A 14,761-nucleotide genomic window follows, 5' to 3' on the forward strand; every position below is an offset into this window, starting at 1 on the left:
AACAGAGGAGGATAAACACTGAAGCAGAGAGGGGCTAAACAGAGGAGGATAAACACTGAAGCAGAGAGAGGGGCTAAACAGAGGAGGATAAACACTGAAGCAGAGAGAGAGGGGCTAAACAGAGGAGGATAAACACTGAAGCAGAGAGGAGGCTAAACAGAGGAGGATAAACACTGAAGCAGAGAGGGGCTAAACAGAGGAGGATAAACACTGAAGCAGAGAGGGGCTAAACAGAGGAGGATAAACACTGAAGCAGAGAGGAGGCTAAACAGAGGAGGATAAACACTGAAGCAGAGAGGAGGCTAAACAGAGGAGGATAAACACTGAAGCAGAGAGGGGCTAAACAGAGGAGGATAAACACTGAAGCAGTGGGGAGGCTAAACAGAGGAGGATAAACACTGAAGCAGAGGGGAGGCTAAACAGAGGAGGATAAACACTGAAGCAGAGGGGAGGCTAAACAGAGGAGGATAAACAGAGGAGGATAAACACTGAAGCAGAGAGGGGCTAAACAGAGGAGGATAAACACTGAAGCAGAGAGGGGCTAAACAGAGGAGGATAAACACTGAAGCAGAGAGGAGGCTAAACAGAGGAGGATAAACACTGAAGCAGAGAGGAGGCTAAACAGAGGAGGATAAACACTGAAGCAGAGAGGGGCTAAACAGAGGAGGATAAACACTGAAGCAGTGGGGAGGCTAAACAGAGGAGGATAAACACTGAAGCAGAGGGGAGGCTAAACAGAGGAGGATAAACACTGAAGCAGAGGGGAGGCTAAACAGAGGAGGATAAACACTGAAGCAGAGGGGAGGCTAAACAGAGGAGGATAAACACTGAAGCAGAGGGGAGGCTAAACAGAGGAGGATAAACACTGAAGCAGAGGGGAGGCTAAACAGAGGAGGATAAACACTGAAGCAGAGGGGAGGCTAAACAGAGGAGGATAAACACTGAAGCAGAGAGGGGCTAAACAGAGGAGGATAAACACTGAAGCAGAGAGGGGCTAAACAGAGGAGGATAAACACTGAAGCAGAGAGGGGCTAAACAGAGGAGGATAAACACTGAAGCAGAGGGGAGGCTAAACAGAGGAGGATAAACACTGAAGCAGAGAGGAGGCTAAACAGAGGAGGATAAACACTGAAGCAGAGGGGAGGCTAAACAGAGGAGGATAAACACTGAAGCAGAGGGGAGGCTAAACAGAGGAGGATAAACACTGAAGCAGAGAGAGAGGGGCTAAACAGAGGAGGATAAACACTGAAGCAGAGAGAGAGGGGCTAAACAGAGGAGGATAAACACTGAAGCAGAGAGGAGGCTAAACAGAGGAGGATAAACACTGAAGCAGAGAGGAGGCTAAACAGAGGAGGATAAACACTGAAGCAGAGAGGAGGCTAAACAGAGGAGGATAAACACTGAAGCAGAGAGGAGGCTAAACAGAGGAGGATAAACACTGAAGCAGAGAGGGGCTAAACAGAGGAGGATAAACACTGAAGCAGAGGGGAGGCTAAACAGAGGAGGATAAACACTGAAGCAGAGAGGGGCTAAACAGAGGAGGATAAACACTGAAGCAGAGGGGAGGCTAAACAGAGGAGGATAAACACTGAAGCAGAGGGGAGGCTAAACAGAGGAGGATAAACACTGAAGCAGAGGGGAGGCTAAACAGAGGAGGATAAACACTGAAGCAGAGGGGAGGCTAAACAGAGGAGGATAAACACTGAAGCAGAGGGGAGGCTAAACAGAGGAGGATAAACACTGAAGCAGAGAGGAGGCTAAACAGAGGAGGATAAACACTGAAGCAGAGAGGAGGCTAAACAGAGGAGGATAAACACTGAAGCAGAGAGGAGGCTAAACAGAGGAGGATACACACTGAAGCAGAGAGGAGGCTAAACAGAGGAGGATAAACACTGAAGCAGAGAGGAGGCTAAACAGAGGAGGATAAACACTGAAGCAGAGAGGAGGCTAAACAGAGGAGGATAAACACTGAAGCAGAGGGGAGGCTAAACAGAGGAGGATAAACACTGAAGCAGAGAGGGGCTAAACAGAGGAGGATAAACACTGAAGCAGAGAGGGGCTAAACAGAGGAGGATAAACACTGAAGCAGAGAGGAGGCTAAACAGAGGAGGATAAACACTGAAGCAGAGAGGAGGCTAAACAGAGGAGGATAAACACTGAAGCAGAGAGGAGGCTAAACAGAGGAGGATAAACACTGAAGCAGAGAGGAGGCTAAACAGAGGAGGATAAACACTGAAGCAGAGGGGAGGCTAAACAGAGGAGGATAAACACTGAAGCAGAGAGGGGCTAAACAGAGGAGGATAAACACTGAAGCAGAGAGGGGCTAAACAGAGGAGGATAAACACTGAAGCAGAGAGGGGCTAAACAGAGGAGGATAAACACTGAAGCAGAGAGGGGCTAAACAGAGGAGGATAAACACTGAAGCAGAGAGGGGCTAAACAGGAGGATAAACACTGAAGCAGAGAGGAGGCTAAACAGAGGAGGATAAACACTGAAGCAGAGAGGAGGCTAAACAGAGGAGGATAAACACTGAAGCAGAGAGAGAGGGGCTAAACAGAGGAGGATAAACACTGAAGCAGAGGGGAGGCTAAACAGAGGAGGATAAACACTGAAGCAGAGAGGGGCTAAACAGAGGAGGATAAACACTGAAGCAGAGAGGGGCTAAACAGAGGAGGATAAACACTGAAGCAGAGAGGAGGCTAAACAGAGGAGGATAAACACTGAAGCAGAGAGGGGCTAAACAGAGGAGGATAAACACTGAAGCAGAGGGGAGGCTAAACAGAGGAGGATAAACACTGAAGCAGAGGGGAGGCTAAACAGAGGAGGATAAACACTGAAGCAGAGAGAGAGGGGCTAAACAGAGGAGGATAAACACTGAAGCAGAGGGGAGGTTAAACAGAGGAGGATAAACACTGAAGCAGAGAGGAGGCTAAACAGAGGAGGATAAACACTGAAGCAGAGAGGAGGCTAAACAGAGGAGGATAAACACTGAAGCAGAGAGGAGGCTAAACAGAGGAGGATAAACACTGAAGCAGAGGGGAGGCTAAACAGAGGAGGATAAACACTGAAGCAGAGAGGGGCTAAACAGAGGAGGATAAACACTGAAGCAGAGAGGGGCTAAACAGAGGAGGATAAACACTGAAGCAGAGAGGAGGCTAAACAGAGGAGGATAAACACTGAAGCAGAGAGGAGGCTAAACAGAGGAGGATAAACACTGAAGCAGAGGAGAGGCTAAACAGAGGAGGATAAACACTGAAGCAGAGAGGAGGCTAAACAGAGGAGGATAAACACTGAAGCAGAGGGGAGGCTAAACAGAGGAGGATAAACACTGAAGCAGAGGGGAGGCTAAACAGAGGAGGATAAACACTGAAGCAGAGAGGGGCTAAACAGAGGAGGATAAACACTGAAGCAGAGGGGAGGCTAAACAGAGGAGGATAAACACTGAAGCAGAGAGGGGCTAAACAGAGGAGGATAAACACTGAAGCAGAGGGGAGGCTAAACAGAGGAGGATAAACACTGAAGCAGAGGGGAGGCTAAACAGAGGAGGATAAACACTGAAGCAGAGGGGAGGCTAAACAGAGGAGGATAAACACTGAAGCAGAGAGGGGCTAAACAGAGGAGGATAAACACTGAAGCAGAGAGGGGCTAAACAGAGGAGGATAAACACTGAAGCAGAGAGGAGGCTAAACAGAGGAGGATAAACACTGAAGCAGAGGGGAGGCTAAACAGAGGAGGATAAACACTGAAGCAGAGGGGAGGCTAAACAGAGGAGGATAAACACTGAAGCAGAGAGAGAGGGGCTAAACAGAGGAGGATAAACACTGAAGCAGAGGGGAGGTTAAACAGAGGAGGATAAACACTGAAGCAGAGAGGAGGCTAAACAGAGGAGGATAAACACTGAAGCAGAGAGGAGGCTAAACAGAGGAGGATAAACACTGAAGCAGAGAGGAGGCTAAACAGAGGAGGATAAACACTGAAGCAGAGGGGAGGCTAAACAGAGGAGGATAAACACTGAAGCAGAGAGGGGCTAAACAGAGGAGGATAAACACTGAAGCAGAGAGGGGCTAAACAGAGGAGGATAAACACTGAAGCAGAGAGGAGGCTAAACAGAGGAGGATAAACACTGAAGCAGAGAGGAGGCTAAACAGAGGAGGATAAACACTGAAGCAGAGGAGAGGCTAAACAGAGGAGGATAAACACTGAAGCAGAGAGGAGGCTAAACAGAGGAGGATAAACACTGAAGCAGAGGGGAGGCTAAACAGAGGAGGATAAACACTGAAGCAGAGGGGAGGCTAAACAGAGGAGGATAAACACTGAAGCAGAGAGGGGCTAAACAGAGGAGGATAAACACTGAAGCAGAGGGGAGGCTAAACAGAGGAGGATAAACACTGAAGCAGAGAGGGGCTAAACAGAGGAGGATAAACACTGAAGCAGAGGGGAGGCTAAACAGAGGAGGATAAACACTGAAGCAGAGGGGAGGCTAAACAGAGGAGGATAAACACTGAAGCAGAGGGGAGGCTAAACAGAGGAGGATAAACACTGAAGCAGAGAGGGGCTAAACAGAGGAGGATAAACACTGAAGCAGAGAGGGGCTAAACAGAGGAGGATAAACACTGAAGCAGAGAGGAGGCTAAACAGAGGAGGATAAACACTGAAGCAGAGGGGAGGCTAAACAGAGGAGGATAAACACTGAAGCAGAGAGAGAGGGGCTAAACAGAGGAGGATAAACACTGAAGCAGAGGGGAGGCTAAACAGAGGAGGATAAACACTGAAGCAGAGAGGGGCTAAACAGAGGAGGATAAACACTGAAGCAGAGAGGGGCTAAACAGAGGAGGATAAACACTGAAGCAGAGAGGAGGCTAAACAGAGGAGGATAAACACTGAAGCAGAGAGGGGCTAAACAGAGGAGGATAAACACTGAAGCAGAGGGGAGGCTAAACAGAGGAGGATAAACACTGAAGCAGAGGGGAGGCTAAACAGAGGAGGATAAACACTGAAGCAGAGAGAGAGGGGCTAAACAGAGGAGGATAAACACTGAAGCAGAGGGGAGGCTAAACAGAGGAGGATAAACACTGAAGCAGAGAGAGAGGGGCTAAACAGAGGAGGATAAACACTGAAGCAGAGGGGAGGCTAAACAGAGGAGGATAAACACTGAAGCAGAGGGGAGGCTAAACAGAGGAGGATAAACACTGAAGCAGAGGGGAGGCTAAACAGAGGAGGATAAACACTGAAGCAGAGGGGAGGCTAAACAGAGGAGGATAAACACTGAAGCAGAGAGGAGGCTAAACAGAGGAGGATAAACACTGAAGCAGAGAGGGGTTAAACAGAGGAGGATAAACACTGAAGCAGAGAGGAGGCTAAACAGAGGAGGATAAACACTGAAGCAGAGGGGAGGCTAAACAGAGGAGGATAAACACTGAAGCAGAGAGGAGGCTAAACAGAGGAGGATAAACACTGAAGCAGAGAGGAGGCTAAACAGAGGAGGATAAACACTGAAGCAGAGAGGAGGCTAAACAGAGGAGGATAAACACTGAAGCAGAGGGGAGGCTAAACAGAGGAGGATAAACACTGAAGCAGAGAGGGGCTAAACAGTAGAGCCATATGGAATCCGCGATCACGGAATCGCGGACGGAATCGCGGAATTGAGCAATAAAAATGGAATCAACTAAAAAAAAAATTTATTAAAAAAAAATTTTTTTTACTTTTTTTTTTTTTTTACTTTTTTTTTTTTATGTTGTGGGACTTGTACAGCACTTTGTTCAACTTTGTCAGTGCTGTAAAGTTTAAACCTTTTTAAATCTTAGACAAACAAAACACTTTGCTTTCATGAAATATTGTAAGCAGTCATTTGAGGCTTCATAAAAGCAGCACAATGAACACAAATCTGTCAGTGCCGAGTCCGACCTCATCTTAAATAACAAACGGCATTGCTTGTTGTAGTTAACAAAGAGAGGCAGAGTTGATTTTGCAAAAATATATATACCTTTTTATTTTTTTTAATAATCGAATTTTATTTTCATATTCGAATGAAATAAATGAATGAAGCTTCGAAGTATTTAAGACAGCCCTATTAAATGGACTGTTATATCTTATTAAATTGTGGACATTTATTCATTCCCACTTATTAGACACTATTTCTGATGGTAAAATGAGCGTACAAAGCAAAATACAGAATTCTGAAATATTAAAACGGAAAAAACGGAATTTGGAAAAAAATATAATGGAATTTGGAAAAAAATAAAACGGATTTCATATGGCTCTACTTAAACAGAGGAGGATAAACACTGAAGCAGAGAGGGGCTAAACAGAGGAGGATAAACACTGAAGCAGAGAGGAGGCTAAACAGAGGAGGATAAACACTGAAGCAGAGAGGAGGCTAAACAGAGGAGGATAAACACTGAAACAGAGGGGAGGCTAAACAGAGGAGGATAAACACTGAAGCAGAGAGGAGGCTAAACAGAGGAGGATAAACACTGAAGCAGAGGGGAGGCTAAACAGAGGAGGATAAACACTGAAGCAGAGGGGAGGCTAAACAGAGGAGGATAAACACTGAAGCAGAGAGGGGCTAAACAGAGGAGGATAAACACTGAAGCAGAGGGGAGGCTAAACAGAGGAGGATAAACACTGAAGCAGAGAGGGGCTAAACAGAGGAGGATAAACACTGAAGCAGAGAGGGGCTAAACAGAGGAGGATAAACACTGAAGCAGAGAGGGGCTAAACAGAGGAGGATAAACACTGAAGCAGAGGGGAGGCTAAACAGAGGAGGATAAACACTGAAGCAGAGGGGAGGCTAAACAGAGGAGGATAAACACTGAAGCAGAGGGGAGGCTAAACAGAGGAGGATAAACACTGAAGCAGAGAGGGGCTAAACAGAGGAGGATAAACACTGAAGCAGAGAGGAGGCTAAACAGGAGGATAAACACTGAAGCAGAGAGGAGGCTAAACAGAGGAGGATAAACACTGAAGCAGAGGGGAGGCTAAACAGAGGAGGATAAACACTGAAGCAGAGGGGAGGCTAAACAGAGGAGGATAAACACTGAAGCAGAGGGGAGGCTAAACAGAGGAGGATAAACACTGAAGCAGAGGGGAGGCTAAACAGAGGAGGATAAACACTGAAGCAGAGGGGAGGCTAAACAGAGGAGGATAAACACTGAAGCAGAGGGGAGGCTAAACAGAGGAGGATAAACACTGAAGCAGAGAGGGGCTAAACAGAGGAGGCTAAACACTGAAGCAGAGGGGAGGCTAAACAGAGGAGGATAAACACTGAAGCAGAGGGGAGGCTAAACAGAGGAGGATAAACACTGAAGCAGAGAGGGGCTAAACAGAGGAGGATAAACACTGAAGCAGAGAGGAGGCTAAATAGAGGAGGATAAACACTGAAGCAGAGAGGAGGCTAAACAGAGGAGGATAAACACTGAAGCAGAGAGGGGCTAAACAGAGGAGGATAAACACTGAAGCAGAGAGGGGCTAAACAGAGGAGGATAAACACTGAAGCAGAGAGAGAGGGGCTAAACAGAGGAGGATAAACACTGAAGCAGAGAGGGGCTAAACAGAGGAGGATAAACACTGAAGCAGAGAGAGAGGGGCTAAACAGAGGAGGATAAACACTGAAGAGAAGCAGAGAGAGAGGGGCTAAACAGAGGAGGATAAACACTGAAGCAGAGGGGAGGCTAAACAGAGGAGGATAAACACTGAAGCAGAGGGGAGGCTAAACAGAGGAGGATAAACACTGAAGCAGAGAGGAGGCTAAACAGAGGAGGATAAACACTGAAGCAGAGAGGGGCTAAACAGAGGAGGATAAACACTGAAGCAGAGAGGGGCTAAACAGAGGAGGATAAACACTGAAGCAGAGGGGAGGCTAAACAGAGGAGGATAAACACTGAAGCAGAGAGAGAGGGGCTAAACAGAGGAGGATAAACACTGAAGCAGAGAGGGGCTAAACAGAGGAGGATAAACACTGAAGCAGAGGGGAGGCTAAACAGAGGAGGATAAACACTGAAGCAGAGAGAGAGGGGCTAAACAGAGGAGGATAAACACTGAAGCAGAGGGGAGGCTAAACAGAGGAGGATAAACACTGAAGCAGAGAGGAGGCTAAACAGAGGAGGATAAACACTGAAGCAGAGGGGAGGCTAAACAGAGGAGGATAAACACTGAAGCAGAGAGGGGCTAAACAGAGGAGGATAAACACTGAAGCAGAGGGGAGGCTAAACAGAGGAGGATAAACACTGAAGCAGAGGGGAGGCTAAACAGAGGAGGATAAACACTGAAGCAGAGGGGAGGCTAAACAGAGGAGGATAAACACTGAAGCAGAGAGAGAGGGGCTAAACAGAGGAGGATAAACACTGAAGCAGAGGGGAGGCTAAACAGAGGAGGATAAACACTGAAGCAGAGGGGAGGCTAAACAGAGGAGGATAAACACTGAAGCAGAGGGGAGGCTAAACAGAGGAGGATAAACACTGAAGCAGAGAGGGGCTAAACAGAGGAGGATAAACACTGAAGAGAAGCAGAGGGGAGGCTAAACAGAGGAGGATAAACACTGAAGCAGAGGGGAGGCTAAACAGAGGAGGATAAACACTGAAGCAGAGGGGAGGCTAAACAGAGGAGGATAAACACTGAAGCAGAGAGAGAGGGGCTAAACAGAGGAGGATAAACACTGAAGCAGAGGGGAGGCTAAACAGAGGAGGATAAACACTGAAGCAGAGAGGAGGCTAAACAGAGGAGGATAAACACTGAGGAGAAGCAGAGAGGAGGCTAAACAGAGGAGGATAAACACTGAGGAGAAGCAGAGAGGGGCTAAACAGAGGAGGATAAACACTGAAGCAGAGAGGAGGCTAAACAGAGGAGGATAAACACTGAAGCAGAGAGGGGCTAAACAGAGGAGGATAAACACTGAAGCAGAGGGGAGGCTAAACAGAGGAGGATAAACACTGAAGCAGAGGGGAGGCTAAACAGAGGAGGATAAACACTGAGGAGAAGCAGAGGGGAGGCTAAACAGAGGAGGATAAACACTGAAGAGAAGCAGAGGGGAGGCTAAACAGAGGAGGATAAACACTGAAGCAGAGAGGGGCTAAACAGAGGAGGATAAACACTGAAGAGAAGCAGAGGGGAGGCTAAACAGAGGAGGATAAACACTGAAGCAGAGAGAGAGGGGCTAAACAGAGGAGGATAAACACTGAAGAGAAGCAGAGAGGGGCTAAACAGAGGAGGATAAACACTGAAGCAGAGGGGAGGCTAAACAGAGGAGGATAAACACTGAAGCAGAGAGAGGCTAAACAGAGGAGGATAAACACTGAAGCAGAGGGGAGGCTAAACAGAGGAGGATAAACACTGAAGCAGAGGGGAGGCTAAACAGATGAGGATAAACACTGAAGCAGAGGGGAGGCTAAACAGAGGAGGATAGACACTGAAGAGAAGCAGAGAGGGGCTAAACAGAGGAGGATAAACACTGAAGAGAAGCAGAGAGGGGGATAAACAGAGGAGGATAAACACTGAAGCAGAGAGGGGCTAAACAGAGGAGGATAAACACTGAAGAGAAGCAGAGAGAGGCTAAACAAAGGATAAACACTGAAGCGCACCGTAAAATAATTACGTTCCACGTCCAAAATATGCATTTAAAGACTTCAGGTCGGCACAGATTAGCATGTGCTCAATTTAAATGGTGTGGAACCCAGGCCCCATCCGGCAGGTTCTGAACCCAGGCCCCATCAGGCAGGTTCTGAAGCCAGGCCCCATCCGGCAGGTTCTGAAGCCAGGCCCCATCAGGCAGGTTCTGAACCCAGGCCCCGTCCGGCAGGTTCTGAACCCAGGCCCCATCAGGCAGGTTCTGAACCCAGGCCCTGTCCGGCAGGTTCTGAAGCCAGGCCCCATCCGGCAGGTTCTGAAGCCTGTTGTCTTCCCTCAAGTAGCGAGGTTGGATGCACCCTGAGAGAGGAGGCCTAAAGTGATAATTCACTTTATTAGAACTTGTGGTAAATGGTGCATTTAGGCTATGTGTCCACCAGGGACGTTTATTTCAAGGCGGACCGCTTTGAAAAAAGAGGGGAAAAAAGCTGCGAGTTTTCTGGTTCTCCCCAGAGCTCGCGCCAGCCGCGGCTCCGCCCCTTCCTTGATGAGTTACATTGATGAGCGCGCTGCTTTCCAAAAAAGTTGAACTAGTTTCAACTTTGAGCTGAGAGCGCTCCGCCAAAAACGCTGCCGTCGAGAGCTCATAAACCGTGAGGCATGCTCTGGGAAGAGGAGCGCGCCTGACGCTTCTCCAGCATAGAAATTAATGACAGAAAGGAGCTGACAACTTATAAAACGTCCCCTATGGACACAAGCCCTTATATAGCAGCTTTTATCCAAAGCGCTTTACAATTCTGTTCCTCACTTTCACACACCGACAGCGGAGGCGACCATGCAAGGTGCCAACCTGCTCATCGGGAGCCATTAGGGTTAGGGGTTAAGGGTCTTGCTCAAGGACATTTCAACACACTACCTGGGAAGAGCGGGAATCGAACCTTGCGATTACCAGATGTCTGCTCTACCTCCTGAGCCACTGCCGCCCCAACTTGTCAAATATCAGCAGTCGTACCTCTATGACTGTAAAGTCATCTACTAGTAAACTAGCGACCACTGCTGTCCCTGTCGTCTGCCGTCAACACCACCCTTCCTCCCAGCTGTCAGGCTCCCGATTCACTTCCATTCATTTTGAGGGCCAAGTCGACATATTGTACTTCTGAATTATAAACAAACAATACAGCAATATTATTCTGTGTAGTATATTTTTTTCTGAGTCAAATTATGCTGCTTGTCTTTTTTTGGAGCCAATGTTGTAATTTCTAAAAGATGAGTATAGGACCTATTTCTCACTTGACCAACTGTAAATCTTTCACAGAATATTTAGAATCTTTCCTCCAGCAAGGCAGCAGGTAACCACGGTAACCACTCCAGTCCTCAGCATCCCATACAGGGCAAAGATACACAGTGCACTCAAACAGATTGACCTTATCTGCTGTAGAAACATGTAAAGGCAACAACAAACATGTACCTTTGACTCAGAAGTGTCTGTTTTATTGAAATCTACACAGCAGTAGTTTGTTTAATAATAAAAAATGATCATATATTTGATTTGTAGGGCGCTTTATAATTGTGGAGCAAAGGGCGGCTAGGTGGTGTAGTGGGCAAGGTGCTCGCCATCAATGCAGGAGACGCTGGGTTCGAGCCCAGCTCTCCGCATTGCTATCAGCTTGGCTGGTCGTTCATACTAATACAATTGGCAGTATTAGGGGGTGGGAAGCTGATGGGTGGGGATCGGACGTTGTGAACAGCGACTCCTACAGGTCGGTTGGTGCGCCTGCGCAGCAGAATCAGGAAGCGACGGGGGCGGCGTGTCCCTCCCACGCAGACCCCCGAAGCTGAGAGATCGCGCTGTGCAGGTGAAAAGATGCAACGGCTGCTTCCTCAAGTACCGGAGGGGACACGTGATGTAAGGCTTCGTCCACATTGCAGCCGGCCTGTGGGAGGCATGGCCTAACAGCGTTCGAGACAGGGGAGGGTAGAATTGGACGATACGAAATTGGGATGGGAGAAAAATAGAATAGAATAGTGCTGAGGTAACAGCAGTCGCATCTTTTCACCTGCGCAGCTCGACCTCTCAGTGGCGAGGAGTAACGCGTGGGAGGCTCACGCTGCCCCCGACACTTCCTGATTCTACTGCGCAGGCGCACCAACCGACCTGTAGGAGTCGCTGTCCACAACGCCCGATCCCCACCCATCAGTTTCCCACCCCCTAATACGGCCAATGTGTATTAGTACGGACGACCAGCTAAACTGAAAGCAAATGTGGAGCGCTGGGCTCGAACAGGCAAGCCCAGCGTCTCCAGATTTCGTGGCGAACGCCTTGCCCACTACGCCACGTAGCCGCCCTCACAAAAACGATATTTATGGGCAATTTGAGAGTTCAGACCTCAACCAAAAACAAGCATGTGGAGCCTCACAGCTCAGTGGATGAAAACATGAAGCCACGTTACAACGCACAGCACTTCCCTGGCTCGCATTAGGCCTGGCAATTTTGTTTGCCATGCTATGTCTATACATTGGTTTCTTGTTCGAATGCATTTATTGCTATTAGACCAGTGGTGCCCAACCAGTCGGCCGTGGTCGACCAGTAGATCAATGACATGCAATAGCTAGCGTTAGCCGTTAGCTTAGCGTTTGCCATTACTATGTCTGTCTACTATACTTTCTTGTTCGAATGCATTTATTTCTATAGACCAGTGGTGTCTCTAATGTTATCTAGCTACTGATAGCTCCCGATATCATCAGTTTGGTGCTGGCTGGCTAACTAACGTGAGCTAACGTTAGCTGCTAGCCACAATGCTATACTGTTATACTGGCATATTCCATTCAGGTTAGCATGTAAGCTAACAAAATTGCGCCGATGAGACTAAACTCCGCTTTTGGTGTTCAATTGTGTTGATGTTAGTTTTGTTTCATCAACAAATGAGAGGCAGAACACACAGTGAATGTATCCGTTTTGTTTATTGCACGTTCTTTGCTGAAAAATAAGTGCTACAGTGGCTATACTAGACTCCGCCGCCGTGTTAACACTCTTCCTGTTTACATTTTCGAGCGTGACATCATCGCCTACGGCAAGCGTACACGCTCAAAACGCAAACCGTAAACAGAACCCGGAGCGAACCAAGACTGAAGTGTGTACACAAACTAGAGGGGGGAGAGGGAGGGGGGAAGTTCGCACCCGACCCGGAATGAGGACGGTACGGACCGGAACGGACCCGAATGAGTGAGTGAGAAAGCACTCACACTACATGACTTTTGGGTCCCTAGTGTGAAAGCACCCTGAGTCAGAGGGTAGAGCAGTCGCTCAGGTTAGCCTAGGCATTGTCCAACTAACACCTCTCCCGAAGGCTCCCCGGCACTGTCCGCTTCCATTCATTGTGCTAAGCTAGGCTAACGTGCAGCCAGATAGCTTTCTACTGAACCCACGGAGAGGGAACTGGTATCTATCTATCTTGTCTCTCTCCGGAGAAGACGATAAGCTAATTTCCCAAAATGTTGGCGTGTTCCTTTAAGAGTGGTCTCCAATATTTGTTATGATTTCACTTTACTTACCCACCACCGAGGCTCCCCTCTCACCAAAAGCCAGCGCATACTCTCTGCCGAGACCTGTTGAGACACAGTGAGAAGTGAGCAAGCACCATGTCAGATCAATGACGTTATGCAGCAGTGTTCTCTCTCTTCAGTCTATATCTATATCCAAGGGCACAGTGTAAAAAGCAAATGGATTAATTGACAACTATGTTGCACAAATAGATAAGCAGGCCACGAGCGCTGCTACAGGCTTACGCCCTTTCACACACTGCCCGAAGGAACCCGTTTACTGTCGCTGTGAACTTTGTTCTCTCTACCTCTCACCTCATTATTTTTGCATTTTAAAAAGCTTGCATTTGCTTTATTGTTTGCATTTTGTATTTCACTTTGTACGTTAGGTTGTACTTTAGTTTGTATCTTGTATATTTTGTATAGTGTTTGGTCTTTATTCTTTTTACTGTATGAAGCACATTATCAGGGGGCTCATACAGAACCAAGCATTTCACTGTAATGTACATCTTATATGTGACAAATACAACAAAACTTGAAACAAATTAACTTGAACTACTCCTATATGGACGAGACAGTGACATCATCACAGCTTGTGCTAGCTGTAAGATATGCACTAGTTACAGCACACGCCACGGTGACACTCTGAACGGTATCCCATCCTTCTGAAAATACCATTATTAATGATCCAGCAAATGAAATGGGGTGAACGAGTAAAAATAAGAGACAACTGGATTTTGACAACTGGAGGCGAATATTGATTGAAAACTTTATTAACAGATTGCAGAATGGGTACAATAAATACAGTACAGCTTAATACACACACTTGTTAAGGGGATGCAGACCAGAGAAAGACTTTCGTCTTGTTTACATCAGGGTCCCCCTTTTTTAATTCATCATAACATATATGAAAAAAAATATGATGAAAATACACACTGTCGTACTTAGTAGCTCGATATGCAATGCTATACTGGCTTGTTTCATAACCATACGTCGTGACACTTATTCGAATACACAAGTCTCAGGACACAATGCAGTTAGCAGTTTACTGGCTAACTATAGTTAGCTGACTTGCTATATCAACATCACAGCAACACTGGTAACGTTAGTTCATAGTTGTATTACCTCCTCCGGCTCCTGTGACGAGCACAACTTTCCCCTCGAAGGACAAAGGCACAGACATGACGGCGAGGTGTGTACTTTTGTTTGTGTCCAGGTGCAGAACTGTCCGAGGACAGCTGTAGGAGACAAGAGGACCACTACTCCACCGCGACAAGGAGCAGGTGAAGTTCACATCAACACCACTCTCTCACTTCCGCAATGGGGAGGTGGGCGGGCTCAAGACAAACCAATCAGATTTCAAGAAGCAAAGATCCACCCTGGTTGTTTAACCTTTTCACTGCCGCACTACCAAAACGGTTAACCCTTTCACTGCGACAATACACAGAAGGTTAACCATTTCACTGCCACACAACAGCCGGTTAACCCTTTACTGCAGTAACCCAGTTAGTATAGGCTACAAAAAATGGGATAATGTGAGTTTTTCCCTTACCTAGCGAGGTTTTCCCTTACCTAGCGAGGTTTCCCCTTACGCTAGGTTTCCCCTTACATAGCGAGGTTTTCCCTTACATAGCGAGGTTTCCCGTTACATAGCGAGGGT

The 14,761-nt window shown here is 47.3% G+C and overlaps 1 protein-coding gene across 1 annotated transcript in view; it reads right to left on the reverse strand.

Annotated features, from left to right (window-relative positions):
• The window catches only part of hsd17b4 (hydroxysteroid (17-beta) dehydrogenase 4), a 130,153-nt gene extending 115,759 nt beyond the window's left edge, over positions 1-14,394 (reverse strand). The window contains exons 1-2 of the mRNA XM_084322353.1: positions 14,227-14,394; positions 13,114-13,167 (exon numbers count right to left, since the gene is read on the reverse strand). Of these exons, the coding sequence (XP_084178479.1) occupies positions 13,114-13,167; positions 14,227-14,284 (112 nt within the window). The 5' untranslated portion in view covers positions 14,285-14,394. The remainder of the gene's footprint in view (positions 1-13,113; positions 13,168-14,226) is intronic.
• Between the last annotated feature and the right edge of the window lie 367 nt (positions 14,395-14,761).

This window comes from Notolepis coatsorum (assembly GCF_963971535.1).
Source record: "Notolepis coatsorum genome assembly, chromosome: 10".
Lineage (NCBI taxonomy): Eukaryota > Metazoa > Chordata > Actinopteri > Aulopiformes > Paralepididae > Notolepis > Notolepis coatsorum.